This window comes from Hippocampus bargibanti, linkage group LG22 (assembly GCF_051943395.1).
Source record: "Hippocampus bargibanti isolate YZ-2025 linkage group LG22, ASM5194339v1, whole genome shotgun sequence".
Lineage (NCBI taxonomy): Eukaryota > Metazoa > Chordata > Actinopteri > Syngnathiformes > Syngnathidae > Hippocampus > Hippocampus bargibanti.
Genome location: NC_142755.1, coordinates 548918 through 566327, shown reverse-complemented (window position 1 = coordinate 566327; position 17410 = coordinate 548918). Strand labels below are relative to the sequence as shown.

Here is a 17410-nt window from a genome sequence, read left to right as displayed (position 1 = left end):
GCTTCATTAACTTGCAGCGCCTCCCGGTGGCCGGATGACTCCAATACAGCCAAGTCATGAGTTTATTTCGCAAGAGCACCCTTTCACAATTTGAAAATCGTCTTTTTATTTCACATGGTGTTGTTTTCGCATGTTTTCTTCGAACTGGAGACGATTGTTGACGATTTGTGAGACGAAGGACTACAAACATGGCGGACCGCACCACCGGCTGATGTCAGAATTTAGGAGGAACCGCACAATCGTGAGTGAGTAAAAGTGAAAGTGGAAAGGAGGGAGCATGGGTGATTGGCAGTTTTACTCGCTTGTAATTCCCCGTCGAGCTGTCGGATGGCTTTGGGATCACTGTTGCTTGTCTGCGTCGTCGTCGCCGCGCGCGTGCCGAGCACGGACGGCGGTAGGCGCCCACACCTCCTCACGCTTGCTTCCACTTGTCCTCTTTCCTGCTCTTTTCACATTCTTATTCCAACGTTTATCTTCGTTTATTATCGTTACGTTTGACTATTTATCGATTGGTGCAGTTAGTATATAAATGCATCGTCGCCCAATTCCAAACAGGCGTGTCAACAAAAAAAAAACAGCGATACACGTAGAAGTACTGAATTAATATCAAAGTATGTATTCGGAAATGCACACTACTATCTTACAAAAGTGATTATTTTTTACTATTAAGTTTAGTCAATGCTTGTTTTAGTAGTGGTTATGTTGTATCTTGATTCAACGGGCGAATTTCGCTCTAAGATTTTGCATAGTTGCTGCCGTGGGGAAGGATTAAAAAAAGAAACAAGTTTAAATGTCGTGAAATGACCCCTTCCGCCTTTAAAAAAAGTTACACGAACTCTGCAATACACACTTTTTGTTTCTTTTATTAAGTAGACAACAAAATCTTTGTCATCCAACAATGGCGCAGATGGGGAAATATCTGTTGCTGTTTTTCTTGAATGCTATCACGTGGAAGAATGTCAGATCTGCCTCGTTAGCTTTTGATGTGTTAATTTTTCCCGTCATACTTGGCAGTTGCAAAAACAGGCTCGTCTTGACGAAGAAATGAGTAGAACGTTGGTGACTCATATCTATTTTAAAAGATAGGGACTAAGTCAAATATTTTTGGGGGCAAAATATGCTCAAGTCATACACAAATACTGCAAAAACTACCAACTCTGGACACAAGTGAGGGCACATCCAGTATGTCAACACACCCTTGAATTTGATTGGATTAGACTTTACTACTAATAATAATACATTTCATTTGTAAGCGCCTTTCAAAACTCTCAAGCTAGGTCACTTTTCAGTCACGGGATCAGTTTTTCTTTGGGTGAGCAGTGACAGCCACAAGCGCCAGTATTCACTTAACCCAGAAGTAACTCAAATAGATAGAAAGCGAGCTAGCTAGCCAATAGATAGCTAATAGTTATCTTGCTAGATAGCCAACCAGCCAGCTAGATTGCTACATTGCTAATTTTTGAGTGTTGCGGTGGAGAAATTGGCCATTCACAGTAGCAAAGTGATGAAAGGAAGAGGAAAGGTTTAGGCAGAAGTAGAAAAACAAAATACAGGAGCTGCTGGAAAGGCAGCCACTCGCGTGCCACCATCTTGAAGTCAAAATAACATGACGCAACACAAAAGATCCAGACGGCCATTCCATCTTCAGCACTTGCCGCACCCTCTTTGTTGTAAGAAGCATTTCTAGATGAAAGAGGAGATGATCAAAGCGTCCTTTTCACCGGTGGATCAGGGTGGTCACGGTGAAATGATCTTGAAAGTTTCCCTGTTGTGTCTTGTTCACTAGGTTGTTTCCTTTCTCCTTGTGGTTTTTTTGGCCTTTTCAGAGCAAAGCGAGTGCCCGTGTTCAGGAATCCCCCAATGGCCTTTGACCGAGCCCCCGTCGGAGGACTGCCGCCAAGTCAACGGGACCTTCCGCTACACCTGCCTCAAAGGTTACGTGAGGACGGCGGGCACCTCCAATCTCATCAAATGCAAAGGCGGCGCTTCACGCTGGTCCACTCCCACCCTCAAATGTAAACGTGAGTCTTTCCACTTTTTTCTTTCCCGCACTGTAAGGCACACCGCAACGCATTTTGTTTCCTCAAAAGCTGACAGCGCAGTCTTACAATCCCATGTGCTTTATACATGGATCAAATTGTCATTTCCTGGACGTAGTATTTATTTGTTACAACTGCAGCTGTATTGTATTGTATTCCGTTTAGCGGAGGCAACGGCAGCCATTATTTTGCTATCTATGCGTCCGTCTTAATCGTGCGGACAATACAATCGTCTGAGTAAGGCATCAAACTTAAATGTATTATCATTCTTATTATTACATATTATTATAATACGTCAAGCATGATTGTGTTTCCAGCGGACCCCAGAGGTGGCGCCAAAAACGCAACCACCAGCACCGACGCAGGTGAGCGAGCGCACCACGGCGCTTGACGGGAAAACATTCTTACAAAGCCAATTTGACCGATAATCACCCGCCATTTTTTTCCCAACTTTGACGTACAGTAGACGCCGTCACCAGGAATGGAGAGGAACACCAAAATACATCAAGTCGTGGATCTTCACTGTTAGGCGCTTCAAGCAACGACACCTCGCTGCCACAAATTACATCCTCCATGACTGGTCAGTTTGCTAGCTGATTGCTATCTATTCGCTAGCTAATGGCTACCTATACGTTGGCTAATCTATTCGCTGGCTAATAGCTATCTATTCGCTAGCTATGATCTATATGTTCGCTAGCTAGCTTGCTATCTATTTAAGTTACTTCGGGGTTGAGTGAACGCTGGCGCGTGTGGGTGCCGCTGCTCACCCACAGAAAAAAAAACGTATCCTGTGGCTGTAAAGTGACCTTGAGAGTTTTGAAAGGCGCTTAGAAATGAAATGTAATATTACTATTATTATTATTATATGACACGATAACACAATGACACAGAGAGTCATTCATTTTTCAGCACTTGACGTACCCTCTTTGTGACATGAAGCAGTTCTTGATGAAAGAGGAGAGGATCAAAGCGTCCTTTTCAGTAGTGGATCAGGGATGTCATAATGGAAAGTGCACGTCTACTACAAGCTAAATGTTGAAAGCAAACACGCAGCTGTAGCGTCCATTGACCAAAAGAGATACACAGGAAATAAAGTAGTCACAAAGATAGTAGAGTTGCTTGTTGCTCATTTGTAATGCTTTTTTTTTTTTTTTTTTTATGGCAGAATCTGGAATCACAATAGCGGTGGTCAGTGGCCTCTTAGTCGCCATTGCGGCGCTTCTCGGAATTGGTTTCCTTCTTCATCAAATGTAAGCATTTTTTTTTGTTCCCAGCTGACTTTTTCCACATTTTACGAGCTTCCACCAATTTGTTTGTCCATATGAGGAATGAAAAGACACTCGAGTCCGGCTTCCGCACATTTTTTTTGTCCCTCAACACGCACAACAACACGCCTTGTGCATGTCTGGATTTTCATTTGCGCCATTTTGGAACAAGGCCCGTGGCCATAAAATGGCGGCGATGGGGGTGGATGAAGCGCTCTTAAATGCATCGCGGTGGCTGTTAAAATGAAAAAGTCTGAGTTTGTGTCTGTTTGCCAAATATCCAACAGCGTCGTCATTCTTTTCTTGTTTTTTTTTTTTTTTTCTTTCCCAGGAGAAAAGCGCAAGCTAGCCGCCTGTTGCGGACAACAACGGAAGGCGTTCCTCTCAATCAAGCTGCATTATCACATTGAAAAGCAGGTAGTCAAAAAGAAAGAAATAATCAATAATAATAACAGAAAAAAATAGACATCCCGTCAAACATCTGCAGCCCATCAAGGCACGTCGCCGTCGTCACCCTGTAGGGCGAGCAGACCCGAGCGAGCAGATGTCAGTGTTTTCTCTAAATATTTACGGAAAGCTGTCCTAGTTGATGAAACGCAGCGTTCAATATGCACTCCCCTTTTTATTAGTATCTTTTTTTTTTTGGGGGGGGGGCATCTATTTGTAATATGTTTACTACATCCATTTGGTGCATTGAGATCCAATGACACCTCGGTTTACGAACCCCTTGGCTTAGGATTTTTTCGGTTTACGAACGTTCAATTGATGACAATTTTACCTTGGCATACAAACTATTTTTCGGGATACACACGGAGTGCCATTAAGTTTAAGTTAAGAGCACCAATTAAGTTCGTACTGCCCTGCCCCCCCCAAAAAAAATAGAACGTGTTTGGTAATGATGACAAATAATGCACTTTAATGTTGTATCTTATAAGAACACACCAATAGAGTAGAGATTTTTTTTTACATTTAATTTGTTTGTTTGTTTGTTTTTGCATGCAATTTTGCCTTCGGTGCAATGGACATGATGCTGCTCCTTCAATGTTGACAAAGTAGCCATGTTGGAGTTTGTTACTCGGATTCAGCTAATTCCCTTCAGTACTTCATAGGATGTGTACAAACACCACATATGAGCTGTTTCATATATATATATATATATATATATATATATATATATATATATATATATATATATATATATATATATATATATATATATGTGTCTATATTTTTTGTTTTGTTTTACATTCCAAATGATGATTATTATTATGATGAATGAACTCTACAGTGTTTTCCGCGGCACGTCTATTTTTTAAGTTTTTCTAAGGCAAATGTCTCAGTGTGCTAGCATTTTTTGGTCACTTTGCGTCGTGCACACTCCCTAATAAAGGTCTGTTGAATTCAAATGAAATGTTGACATCTTTGTATTGACTGTGAGTAGCTTTTCCAATCCAGATGTTATCTGACGTTGGATGAAAACATCCCCGCGGAATGCATTGGAGCAAAACAATTGCTGCTAACATGCCTGGGCAGATTTCCCCCCTCCTGAATTTCTGCTGCCTTTTTTAAGCAGCTGCATTCTGTCAGCGTGTCATGTAAGTATTGGACTGGTAAGTACTGTCTTGAATTCGAAAAATGTCATTTTTTCCTCTAATAATATTAATAATGGCTCATTTGCGTGGAGTCACATGAGTCGCCGTGTACCTCTCTGAACAAGATTGGTGGTTTATTACTAGTGACAACATCACCTTAAAAAAATTAAATGAATATTAATTTCATAAAGTAAACATGATGATGTCTTTAACTTTGAAATATTCAAAATGTCGCCCAAGCCCAAATGTAGCAACGTTCCAAATGTCCCAACCAATCACAAGCGAGTGCCTTGAAATTGGCAGAAATCCCCGATCATGTGACCACGCCCATGGTAAACAGGTGGCCGGAAATAGTCATGGCAAGCGGTTGCAATACATTTATTGTTTTATCCAAACAACGCCGCGAGTTGAGTTAATCGTGAGACTCACAGACTGAACGATACACATTATTATCACAATAGGACTTTATGACTGCTTCGTCCAAACGGTAAAATTGGACCTACATCATTGGTCAATGCATCTCTGTGGCGCCTCAAAAATGGATATGATTAATACACATGATACGATTCACACTGATTAACGATCAACATTTGATTTAACGAGCGAGAAACACCAGAAGACGTCGACGAGGAGAGAACGTTATGGACAGTTAACGAGACATGATATGTTGTCGCCATCTCGTGGCGACTTGGTGTTCCTGTCCGGAACGCAAAATGGTGAAAATCAATTCCATCAGAAATGTTCTGTTGCAGAAGAAAACTCTATCAATCAAAAGGGTGCGTGGAAAACGACGTGGAATAAATGCTGGTTGAGGCGCTCTGGAATTTCAGCCATGGAGAAGACGTCGTCGGTCATGAGGTAAGCGATTGGGCCCACGCGAGTCCACACGCACCTCTCGCAGAGCGCACCTTCGGGAGACGCGTTGTTTGTCTGCACACAGAGAAAGCAACGTTGGACTTCAATATTTACAACTCGATGGTACTGCCACCGTTTGAGTCCCCAAACACAATAGGATGACAACTATCCTGACATAGTTCATCCGTCTTTTGCACATCATGAAGGCAGCCCCAGGCGTGATGCAGTTGGGACAAGCGGGAACGAGGCACGGCGGCGTCTCTCCGGCTTTCAACGGCGCGCTGGGCATCAGCGACTTCAAGAAGTACTCCTGTCGACGAGCAGGGTAAAAAAAAAAAAAATGACTCTTGCCGTGCGCCACTGCCATCGTGTGATTTAACCCTACGCCGGTGTGCGTGATCAGGCGGTAGATGCTCCGCGTGATGATCAGCGTCGTTTTAGCGCGAGTTACGGCCACGTACAGCAGGTTCCATTCGTCGGCTGGGATTTTAGCTGAAGGGCAAAAATAGAAAAAACAATAGTCAAAGTTTAGGACAAAGTCAAAACAATAGCAAAAAAAGGACAAACAGACTGACAAAAAGCAAAATCAAAGTGGTGTTGGTTGTGTCGTGAGGAGGGAACGGTGACAAAGTCGTCGCTGATCATCACAATTTCAAATTCCAGGCCTTTGGCTTTGTGGACGGTGCCGAGTATAAAGTCTGGACGGACAAAAGAACACCAAGAAACAAACAATCATGTTTTTTTTTGACATTTATTCTCTTACAGGATGCTTTTTTCTGTGGGTGAGCAGCGGCAGCTACACGCGCTAGTGTTCACTCAACCTGGAAGTAACTCAAATACATAGAAAGCTAGCTAGCTAAGAGATAGCTAATAATGATGATACATTTCGTTTACAGGTGCTCTTCAGGACTCTCGGGGTCGCTTCGCACTCACAGGACAAGTTAGCTAGCTAGCTGGATAGCTTCTAGATGGCTAGCAGCTAAATAGCTATATGTACAACTCTTTCAATCATCGGCGAGGAAGGAAAGTGCGAATGATTCTTCTGACATCTAATGGTGAGTCGTTTTACTTTATTTTAATGTTATCGATGACCATTATAGATTTAAGTCCGGGTTGAGTGAACGCTGGCGCCAATGGCTGCCGCTGCTCACCTGCAGAAGAAAAGAAACAAGTTGTTCTTATCCCATGCCTGTAAAGCGTCCTTGAGAGTTTTGAAAGGCGCTTATAAATGCAATTCACCTTGAAGTGCATACCTGCTTCTTTAACATTGGCCTCCGAGTGACTCTTGAGACGCGTCACCAAATCGGGGATGCGGTTTTTGTATTTGGCCACAATGGTGAGTTTGGCCTCCAGGTCGCGGTCTTCGGTTTTGTGGGCGTAGAATTTGAGCGCCTCGAAGGAGTTCTCTTTCATCTTTGCAAAGCGCGCAATGAGCTGGTCACTGATCACTGACCAAGAGAGAACCAGAATCAATTCCTCCGCTGTTAGCAAACGGAGCTAAAATGCGATGCGCGAGCCTGACGTTTGCGGTTGTCTTTGTTTTCCATCAGGTACCAGATGTCCCTGATCTTATTCAAGCCGATGTTTTCTTCGCCCTGAGAGGGAAAGAGCATCCAGAGTCAACAACCGCAAAGGTGGGCAAAGTGGGACCGACCGGTGCCTTGCACACTTTTTTTCCTGAGGCCCACAGAGATACAAACAAGATTGGGATACTTTTGAGTTAAAACAAATATCGATATATTTATTCATTTTATTTACTTAGCTCATTAAAAAACATGTTAGTGTAATATATATATATATATATATATATATATATAAACGCTGTATATACACAGGTAACATCCGACTTACGACCGACCGAGTTCCATTTCGACCAAATGGTTGTAAGTCGAAATGGTCATAAGTCGAAATCCATTCAAAATGTTGAATAGAGACTCTGAGGCTAAATGACTGGCAAACTCCGCCCCCTCTGGTGTGCGAGTGTGTTACGTGCCGGCTGGCCAAAATTGTCGTAAGCGTTGCTGGCCTGCTGGCGCGTTGCGGTGCCACAAGTAGAATTAAAATTGTAAGTACGGGTGGTCGTAAGTCGGATGTTACCTGTGGATAGTTGAAAAAATGCATATACTTGTATATTATCAACTCGTTGACTGACGGACGATGTGCAAAAAAATGTGTCCACTTCAGTGCCAGGGTTTTTGTCATTGTCACTCCAATTGAAGATTGACTTTTAGGACGACATCAACATGCTACGTCGCGTAAGAAACTTTAGACTCTCTTCTTTCATCAGAAAAACAAGAGTTAATTCCTAGATGTTATGGGTCTGGAGTTATATGAGTTTGAAATGGGGGCGGCTGTACAAAAAAACAATGCAATACATACATCTTGATTGATATTGCGCTTTAACAACAGCTGAAGCTGTAACAAAGCGCTAACATGGACAAAAGGCAAACGCCGCCCCCTGTTGGAAGGGGAAAAACATTGACAGAGGTCTGACCAGCGCTTGATTGGCACCCGAGCAAGAAATAGAAAAAACCCGAGCTCTACGTGACGCTTTTCACTTCCCAAATAAATTTGGGAATGGTAGCCAATGAGTTGATATGGATTTGAAATATTTGAATTGTAGTCAACGCTTGGTAACTTGTGTAAAATTCTTCTCACATAAAACTAATCAGGCATCCTTAATTAATTTTGCATCTGGAAAATCAAAGCGTTTGAATGGAATATCTTGTGCGTCGCGTCCTCCCTCCATTGAAATAATACTCCAATAAAAATGGATAGATCTTGACGTTAAGGACCAAAACAAAATGAGAGTGGACTCACGCCGATAAAATGGATGCTGCACTCTGCGTTGGCCTCCATCAGCCACACGGCTTTGCTGAACATGCCCAGATTGCCCCGAAACAAGATGGCCGTGTTGCCCCGACTGGGACTTTGGCCATTGGCCACGGCCTCTTGAGCTTTGGACGATGTTTCATCCAAAATGCCTCCTACCGCACACACGCAAAAAACAAATACAAACGGCTGATTTGATTGTTCATTTTTGTTCTCCGTTTTTTTTTTTTTTTGCCGTTAACCTTTCTGCCTTCCTCCAATGAGAATCTTCTGGACTTTCTTGCAGACGGTGAGGATGCTGGCGCCCACATAGGCGATCTCGGCGCCAAAGCGGAAACTCTGCACCATCGTCCCCCCCCCAAAAAAAAAAAAAACTCAACAGACGGACAGATGGCATGACCAGGATCTTGATGGTTTGCACCAACCTGCGTCAGGTAGTAAATATGCGTATGTTCCACCCGTTGCAAGGCGTTGACGGCGCCTCTGAAAGTGTAAATCTGCTGGTGGGGATCTCCCGCTAGCATTTTGCCGCACCGTTGCGTTAGCAGCACGTCCATGACGGCTATGGACAACAACAAAAGTCAACAAGGACCAGAAAAAAACAAGTCAACAAGTCAACAAGATGGAGGAACGTACGCGGTGTGCAGTCCTGGGCTTCATCGATGAGAATGACGTCGTATTGGTCGGAGAGGCAGACCTTTGGCGTTTTTAGCTGCCACAACTTCAGGTAACCTGCCGGCCGGCCAAACAAAAGGACTCAATGTCTCCGTCACGGACATTTTGTCCTTGACGAGTCTCACCGTCGTGAGTCATGGGGTAGGCTTTTCCTGTCGTCTCATCCACGTCCTTCATTTTGCTCCAGATGCTCCTTGCATCTTCAACAAATAACTGCAGATAGGAAAAAAACGTGGATTGACAGCATTATAATCATACCTTTTAGACATATTACCTATTAGTACCTTTATTCGTCTCACAGTGGAGGAATTGACATTTCACAGCAGCAAAGTTATGACAGGAAGAGGAAAGGAAAGAAAGAAGTAGAAAAAAAAACAAAATACAGGAGCTGCTGGAAAGGCAGCCACTCTCGCGGCGCCATAATAAGTAAAAAAAAAACAACAACAAATAATCTATTAGTTATATGGCTATCTGAGTATCTAGCTACATATCTATTAGCTAGTTAGCTAGCTTTCTATCTATTTGAGTTACTTCTAGGTTGAGTAAACGCTAGCGCGTGTGGCTGCTGCTGCTCACCCACAGAAAAACCTATCCTGGTGATTGCAAAGTGACCTTGAGTTTTGAAATGTGCTTAGAAACGAAATGTATTATGATTATTAATATTAATATGACAACACAAAGAGTCATTCATCCTTCAGCACTTGCTGTACCGTCTGTGACATGAAGCAGTTCTAGATGGAATAATAGGAACAATAATAATAATACATGTCATTTATAAACGCCTTTCAAAACTCTTAAGGTGACTTTACAGTCACAAGTTCAGTTTTCCTGTGTGTGAGCAGCGGCAGCCACACGCTGGAATAACTCAAAAAGATAGAAAGCTAGCTAAGCTAATAGATAGCTAGACAGCATATCGATAGCCAGTTAGTTAGCTAAATAGCTAATATGTTTCCATACTCAAATAACTAGGTAACTAGCTATACAGCTGATAGATAGCAAAGCTAGCTAGCTAATATAGTCCAATGCGTCTTATAGGCCGGAAAATCCGACACTGAGATTGAAATGAAGTGGAGGGTGGTTGCGCGGTCTGGAAAACGCCATTTTTCTTCAGCGAGTCCTTACGTGTTTTTCTTCCGCCGTGATCTCCGTCTTGGGGCCTCCAAGGCTCACTTGCGTGGCGGGCACGTGGCCCACGCCGATGGCGTCGTCCAAGGAAGCCAGGAAATTTTTCAGGGTGGCGGCGACCACTTTGGCCTTGGCGAACCCCCCGCGACCCTTGGGCAGGACCGCGTTGATGGAGAACGGGCTCAGGTCAAAGGTCAGCTTCTTTCGGTACCTTTTATCATCATCATAAGAATACATGTCATTTCTAAGCGCCTTTCAAAACTCTCAAGGTCAACATATGTTTTTCTGTGTTCACTCAACCCGGAAGTAACTCAAATAGATAGAAAGCTAGATAGCTAATAGTTAGCCAGCGAGCCAGCTAGATAGCTGGTAGCTAATAGATAGCAAATAGCTAGCTATTGTAGCTAGCTTGATAACTAGCTAGATAGCTAATTGGGTAAACTTAGTAGAAATACAGTATGTAACAATTGATGGTGGCCTATTAAAACAATTTTTACCATTCCGATTGTTCACATTTTTTTATTTTTCTTTTTGGGGGTGGGGAGACCTAATGCTGGTGTACTTTTTAGAGCGCCTCGTTGTTGGTCGCAAATGTGTGCTTAGCGGAATATGAAAGAGCGAAGGGATTTTTTGGGTTTTGCGCTAGCATTACCCTAGGTTAGATAGCTAATAGATAGCTAGCTAGCTAGATAGCCGGCCAGGGAGCAAGAAATATTCACACTAATAATAACACACGTCATGTCACACTTGTTCCAAATGGGAATGGCGCTTCTCCTGACCGTTTCCCGATGTCTCTGTAGGCCAGCGAGTGGACGGTCTTGCAGTCCACGTTGGGCGGGAAGCGTTGCGAGGCCTCGTACGCCAACGACTTGTTGAACCCCGCGTACAGGAAACGAAGGTGAGGCCGCTGCTTGGCGTACTCGATCAGCGTTTTGGTTTTCCCCGTACCTTGGACGCAAAAAGGTGCGTTAGCCTAGTTGGCTAACCGTCGCGCGGCGGTCGGTCGGTCGGACCTGCAAAAGCCACAATCTTCACCAGGTGGTCTCGCTGAATCTCATGGCTGAGGATGTCCAGCTGTTCTGAGGTCATTTTTGCACGCCAGCACCTGGCGTTCACGCAAAAAAAAATAGGACGTGATGAATGGATCACTGGGGGGGCGGCCATTTTGCTTTGACAATTATCATAATAACAAGACATTTCATTGATAAGCGCCTTTCAAAACTCTCAAGGTCACAGGATACAGTCGCTAATAGATAGCTACCTAGCCAGCAAGACAGCTAAATGATAGCTAGCGAGCCAGCTTGAAAAATCCAAATCGCCAACATGGCTGACGTTGGAACGAGTGCTCTCACCTGTTGTCCGACGAGCTGATAGTAAACGGGCCGTTCTCCCTCAGGTGAAGAACGTAGTAGATGTTGTAATGTAACCTGAACACAAGTTTTTTTTTCATCATAATAATAATACATTTAATTGATAAGCGCCTTTCAAAACTCTCAAGGTCACTTTACAGTCACAGGATACGTGTTTTTTTTCTGTGGCTGAGCAGCGGCTAGAATGTCACTATTAAATACACAGATAGATCTGGCTATCTGCTAGCAGATAGCCAACAGATAGCAAGCTAGATAGCTAGCCACTTAGATAAAGAGTCAATCCAAGCTTTTAATAAACGAACCATTGAAAAATGAATTTGCTATTGATATTCTCCACCATGAACCAATCAAAGGGCGCCTCACCTGTGGCTAATGGTCACCTGGTGCCTGACGGCGGCGAGCAGCGTGGTGGCCACGTGACTGAGGAACTCGGTGACGGCGCCGTACGACATGCAAGCGCTCATCAAGGCCACCAAAGATTGCACGTCGTCGACGCTCTCGCTGAGGAGCAGGACCACCGCCGCGGCCGCAAACGGGTCGGGGACCTTGGGGGCGGAGTTAAAGGGGGCCCATCTGTCACCTTCGCGTCACCGCTGTACGTCTGACAAGTGTGTCATCCCAACCTCCGTGTCCAAACGTGGGCACTTGGGAACGTTCCTCAGGCGTAATCGGATGGCCGACTCCGCCTGAGGAAAAAGACGATGTTTCTTCACGTGCGCGGCCATGTCGCGGGGCTCCACCCTCTCGCCAAACTTGTGGCGCGCCATCCAACTGTCCGCAAAGGACAATTCAGCTTTGAAAAGCGTCACCCCAAAAAACAAAACACATCGTCCTGAATTGAACTGTCAAAATGAAGGCGTACGCGACCAGGTTGCGCACGCTGTGTTGTGACGCGGCCGGCTGGATGACGCCGCTGCGGATCAACGAGGACGTGACCTCCGCCTCGGTGACCTCTTGGCGCATCAGGTAGCGGTAGTAGCGTTTCTTGAAGGGCATGAACTGCAAACGAGCCACCGTTGAACAATCCGAGAGACGGACACGAAAGGAAAGCGGGCGACGCGTCTCACCGCGGCGTCCTCGACGATGCAACGCCAGCGATGGCACACGAGTGAGGCGCTCCTGTACAGGTCTCGAGCAGGAACCAGGCTGAGAACTTGCCTGAGAACTTCTTCGGGGAGGTCGTCGATGCGACCCCGAGGCTGCAGCGGTTCTTTGCCGCCGCTCAGGAGACCGTAAGCGGCGTCCGGCAGGGCTCCCGCCTCCGCCTCGTCCAAGTCACCTTCAAACATGTCCGCCGTTATTCCCTCGAGGTCGTCGTCCGTGGCGGTCGTTTCAGGCTCCTCCTCCTCCACATCGGCGGGCAAGCATTCCTCGCCCGAACTCATCTGGTCTTCCGGCTCGTCACCGACTCCATTTGAGCATGCGGGGAAGGAGTTTTCGGACGAAGACGCTGTCGTGAAATTTGAAGGTGACGCGTTAGTGACGTCACCGGAAGCCACCACTTGTCATGTGACGCAATCACCGCAGTTTCTTCTCTTGATGGTCCTCGGGTCCAGACCGGAAGTGCCGCTTGCGCTCCTGTTGAAGTTTTGAGGGTTGATGAGAACTTCGAGACCCGATTGGCTTTCTTGCAGATCGTCTGCAGTCAAATGCCTCCTCTTGGCTCTTCCTTGAATCAAACAAATCACGTCGAATTAAAACAAACAAACAAACCCTCAACAATAATCGGACTTAAAAAAAATACCTTTTACAGACACTTCCATGTTCTTTTATTTGTTTGTTTGTTTTTCTCTTCAGGATCCGCCGTCCCCGCGTTGGAAAAACGACATTTTGGGCGCTGCAACTACTGACATGTAAGTTTACATTTTGCAGCCGTTCATAACATAAATGACGACCGAATCGAAACACTTCGTTAAATGATTTGATTATCAATATGACGTTAAGACTGGGCGAGTTTCAAACTAAACACAATTCGGAGCCAAGTTGTTTTGACGGAAGTGACGCCGTAGGACGACTTGTGCGCCCTTCGTCTTTGCTTTGAGATACCTGCTGCCGCCTTGTGGAAGGGAGGAGTAACAACAGCCTATTCACATTCAACTACAGCGTATTCACATTAAACAGTTGCTCTTTTTATTGGCGTAATTCAATAGTCGCGATTTAAAAAATACTCATAATCCAATATGTATTTATTATTTTTATATTAATTGTTGAATCTCTTGGGAATAAAATAGACACCCTTTACCCTATTGTCATTTTCACTCATTTCTAAAATAATGGTAACATGGGAAACACTGAGCACTGAGAATAGATTACAATGACGTATTTTATCTGTAATTTAAAAGAAAATATTTATTAAAAAGACATTCATCATTCAATTATTTAAATTGCACATAAGTAGAGGCAGAACATAACGTGAGCAAACATTTTTGGGGACATGTAGTTTTTTATTGTAGCATTTCCATTGACATAATTAAAGGTTCTTGGATGACACCGTTTGTTGTCCATATTTTAGGAATAGAAGAATCGCACAAGATCATAGTTTGTTGTAGTACATTTATGAATTAAGTCCCTGGGCTAAATACAGCATCAGTGGAAGGATGATGGCCTCAAAACAAGGCTGAGAGCGTCAGCGTGGATTGTTCCGCTGTCACTTTTTTGTACTTTGCAGTCGAGTTAAAAATGAAAGAATGAAACCTCAGCGACACGTCAACGTTAATAGGTGAACAAATATCATGGAAGCACTCAAAACATGGAGGATTAAAAAGCAATTCATGGAAAAATCGAACTCTGAAAAGACCTTGAACAATGAGTTTTTAACAGTATCGGACGTGCACGTCTCACTACAAAGTTAGTAACCAGTTATTAGTTGTGTGAAGGAATGTAGTGTAGTTAAAAAACAACAGAAATATTAGTTTCAATCATACTTCCTATGGATATATTTCCTGGAATGAAACATTCAGACGATGACATCTAAAACTGCAGTTTTTAGGACTTGGAATTTGATTTTGGAAGGTGGACGCTGCACTCTGCCTGCGTTCACACAATCAATCTCAAATGGGTGACTTGGGTCTTCTACTGCTTGAGAACGGGGAGCTCCCTGGGCTTGAAAAAGGCTTGCACCATCCCCATGGCGAAAATGTAAACCTTGGCATCCACCACAATGTCTTCTTTCTTCAGCAGCTCTACGGCATGAAACGCAGTCAAAAACGGATCCGTCCAGATTCCCGTCCGGGACGGAAACACGAGAAGCGTCCGTCAAGGGCTTACCGTCAATTTTGGCTTGGAATTCATCAAGAGGTAAGAGAAGAACGTCCACAAATTCTGCCGGCGACGGGAGGGGCAGCCAATTGATCCACTTTATTCACGTCCATGATTATTATTTTGGAAAATCTGAACTTACCTCCATCGCCTGAAAGGAAACACAAGAAAGAAAAATGAGGTAGGCGGGAAACAAAGTTGAGTTTGGCTTCACACGTTGTCGTTTTGTCCAAACGCGTCCGATCGCAAAGCACAGCGTTGCTCAAAAACAAAGCAAGCAAAGCGCGACTTGGCCTCACCCAGCTGTTGCGTCGGGTTGATATTGTCCATTTCATCTCCGTTGATGTTGACCATGACAATCTGAGTGGAGCAGTTGGACAGGCCCGGATCCAGACAAGTCACTGCAACACACACACACACACACACATTTGTAGCTCTCCAACTGCGCTGGAGCGGGCGCCGACACAAAAAGCACACCTGGCGTCACGCCGACCACTTCGCCCTTGTAGCCCGTTTCTTCCTTGAGCTCCCTCAGCGCGGCGCTTGCGGCGCTTTCACCTTCGTCGATCAAGCCTGAGCACAGAGACGCAAACGTACCTTTCAACTTCCGTTTCGGACTCTTTGCGTCGCCATTTCCTGAGCGGAAGCCAATGCTTTCTGGCTTTTCTCCTGGTGGTTGCCCCCTAACTCTTACTTGGCCTTTCGGAAAGGATAGCTATTAGCTGGCTGTCGAGCTGGCTAGCTGTTGGCTATCTATTCGCTATTTATTAGCTATCCATTAGCTAGATGGCTAGCTATTAGCTGTCGAGCTGGCTAGCTGCTGTCTATCTGGCCCTCTATTAACTATTTGCTAGCTAGCTAGCTAGCTAATAATTACTTTGGGGTTGAGTGAACGCTGGCGCGCGTGTGGCTGCCGCTGCTCACCCACAGAAAAACTTTATCCTGTGACTGTAAAGTGACCTTGAGGGTTTTGAACGGGGCTTCCAAATCAAATGTATTATTATTATTATTATTATTATTATTTTTCCCAAAAAGTTTGATCACCTGCAGGAAACTCCAAGGTGAAGCATCCCATGGGGGGACGAAACTGCTTGACCATCACCACGCAGTCTTTGTGCAATGTCCTTTTCAGCAGCGCAATGATGCCAACACCTGCCGAGGCGCAAGAACCGATTTGATCCACGAGGTCTCAAAATAGAAGGTTGGAGAACGCCCTCCCGAAAGTACCGTCTGCGTTTGTGTTGCTTTGCCTCGTCGTCCTCCTCACGGTCTCCCAGATCCTGAAGAACAATTGCGTCACGTGATCGATCAATCATCAAAAACGAGCGATTCTTGATGTCACATCATCATGCCTGGTGCTTCCAGCAGGGTCCACGTAGGTGGTCTTCTCCAGCTTCAGCCATCTCCCTGATGCCAAGAGCTGTTGAAAACAAAAACAGTTTTCCGACAGGACGTTTTCTGAGCGATCCAAAACGCAACTGATGCGTTTACTTGCCAGTTGGAAGTGACTGTAGTGACTTTAAATCGTTTGGAGAAGTGACTAAAACATACCTCATCTTTAACGACGTGTGGCGCTGTCGTCTCGTTGGAATCTTCAGTGTGGTTCATTGTATTTTCTGTGGGGGGAAAAAAAGAAGAAATTTCAAGCCACCGCTTAGATTAACCCGTGGGATGTTTCTGTTGAAGTAAAATGGCGTAATTTAGTTTCGCGGGCGGATAATTGCGTATGTAAGATTTACGCAGCAAAAAAACAAGCTACCGGTTGTCAATTTTGACCTTTAAACAGTCATGCGGATTGAGAAATCTTTAAACGAGACTCACGTGAAACCACACGCGCGCACACGCTTGGAGAAGATGACGACGGAGATGAGCGCTCACGTTGTTAGTACTTCCGGGTACCGCGAACAAGAGGCGATCGCAAACAAATATCTTGACAAAGCAAACTGAGTGATTCAGATTTATATAAAGTTAGTGTGATTTAGTTATTTTTTTGTCGTCGCACGAAAATAGCGACACTTTTTTTCTGAAGCTACGATACCAGAGACATTTGACGAAAAGATAACTACGTTTTCCTGCTTCCTGTCTACGAAATAACAAAATAAACATTCCAAACTATTTAAGCATAAACCTTTGCTTCACACAATAAATATCCACATCGTAAACCTTAAATTCAAGGTCTTTAATTTAATCGCTCAAATTATAGAACAAAGACCCATAAATTACAATAATAAATTTGATTCAATCTAAATTCCCAATTTCGCCCAATCTCCATCACGGAACATCTCTGAAGTTGTGTTACATTAAAATATTTCCGCGGTTCAGTTCAAAACATGCGATTGCTATTGCGATTTACTTGATTTTGTTTTTGAGGAGGCCAGATTAAACGCATAATTATTGAA

The 17410-nt window shown here is 44.3% G+C and overlaps 3 protein-coding genes across 10 annotated transcripts; 1 reads left to right on the top strand and 2 right to left on the bottom strand.

Annotated features, from left to right (window-relative positions):
* The first annotated feature begins 3 nt into the window (after nucleotides 1-3).
* Nucleotides 4-5865, top strand: il15ra (interleukin 15 receptor subunit alpha). Of its 6 annotated transcripts, none has more exons than XM_088989138.1 (9): nucleotides 4-245; nucleotides 1827-2021; nucleotides 2357-2404; nucleotides 2506-2619; nucleotides 3205-3289; nucleotides 3636-3721; nucleotides 4746-4899; nucleotides 5649-5754; nucleotides 5837-5865. In XM_088989138.1, exons 1-6 carry the CDS (start codon nucleotides 131-133, stop codon nucleotides 3712-3714), a joined length of 636 nt encoding a protein of 211 aa, XP_088845264.1. In that variant the 5' UTR covers nucleotides 4-130; the 3' UTR covers nucleotides 3715-3721; nucleotides 4746-4899; nucleotides 5649-5754; nucleotides 5837-5865. The 6 variants fall into 6 exon arrangements, with proteins under 6 accessions (XP_088845264.1, XP_088845261.1, XP_088845260.1 ...); XM_088989135.1 differs by having other exon boundaries at nucleotides 2503-2619; nucleotides 4760-4899; XM_088989134.1 differs by having other exon boundaries at nucleotides 2503-2619.
* fbh1 (F-box DNA helicase 1) lies at nucleotides 5257-13765 on the bottom strand. Of its 3 annotated transcripts, XM_088989059.1 has the most exons (21): nucleotides 13498-13762; nucleotides 13276-13422; nucleotides 12821-13203; nucleotides 12616-12752; nucleotides 12377-12524; nucleotides 12117-12298; nucleotides 11736-11810; nucleotides 11397-11488; nucleotides 11163-11331; nucleotides 10381-10594; nucleotides 9384-9471; nucleotides 9220-9315; nucleotides 9009-9145; nucleotides 8826-8922; nucleotides 8572-8738; nucleotides 7274-7346; nucleotides 7005-7199; nucleotides 6327-6449; nucleotides 6137-6243; nucleotides 5927-6061; nucleotides 5257-5826 (listed from the first exon to the last, which is right to left on the bottom strand). In XM_088989059.1, exons 1-21 carry the CDS (start codon nucleotides 13514-13516, stop codon nucleotides 5665-5667), a joined length of 2946 nt encoding a protein of 981 aa, XP_088845185.1. In that variant the 5' UTR covers nucleotides 13517-13762; the 3' UTR covers nucleotides 5257-5664. The 3 variants fall into 3 exon arrangements, with proteins under 3 accessions (XP_088845185.1, XP_088845183.1, XP_088845186.1); XM_088989057.1 differs by having other exon boundaries at nucleotides 5927-6243; nucleotides 13498-13764; XM_088989060.1 differs by lacking the exons at nucleotides 5257-5826; nucleotides 5927-6061; nucleotides 6137-6243; nucleotides 6327-6449 and adding an exon at nucleotides 6774-6902 and having other exon boundaries at nucleotides 13498-13765.
* A 411-nt stretch (nucleotides 13766-14176) lies between these two features.
* Nucleotides 14177-16819, bottom strand: nudt5 (nudix (nucleoside diphosphate linked moiety X)-type motif 5). Its single transcript, XM_088989130.1, is given in 9 exon segments — nucleotides 14177-14935; nucleotides 15021-15079; nucleotides 15081-15162; nucleotides 15311-15412; nucleotides 15489-15584; nucleotides 16056-16163; nucleotides 16239-16291; nucleotides 16364-16431; nucleotides 16563-16819. Coding segments are annotated over 9 exon segments (735 nt in total). The 5' UTR covers nucleotides 16620-16819; the 3' UTR covers nucleotides 14177-14825.
* Between the last annotated feature and the right edge of the window lie 591 nt (nucleotides 16820-17410).

Coding starts and splice junctions, on each gene's coding strand:
- il15ra (XM_088989135.1), top strand. CDS start 131: ATGTTTTCTTCGAACTGGAGACGATTGTTGACGATTTGTGAGACGAAG. Junction 246..1,826: donor GAGGAACCGCACAATCGTGA/GTGAGTAAAAGT, acceptor TGGCCTTTTCAG/AGCAAAGCGAGTGCCCGTGT. Junction 3,290..3,635: donor GGTTTCCTTCTTCATCAAAT/GTAAGCATTTTT, acceptor TTTCTTTCCCAG/GAGAAAAGCGCAAGCTAGCC.
- fbh1 (XM_088989057.1), bottom strand. Junction 10,595..11,162: donor TACAGAGACATCGGGAAACG/GTCAGGAGAAGC, acceptor TGATGATAAAAG/GTACCGAAAGAAGCTGACCT. Junction 8,739..8,825: donor CATTGGAGGAAGGCAGAAAG/GTTAACGGCAAA, acceptor TGTGTGCGGTAG/GAGGCATTTTGGATGAAACA.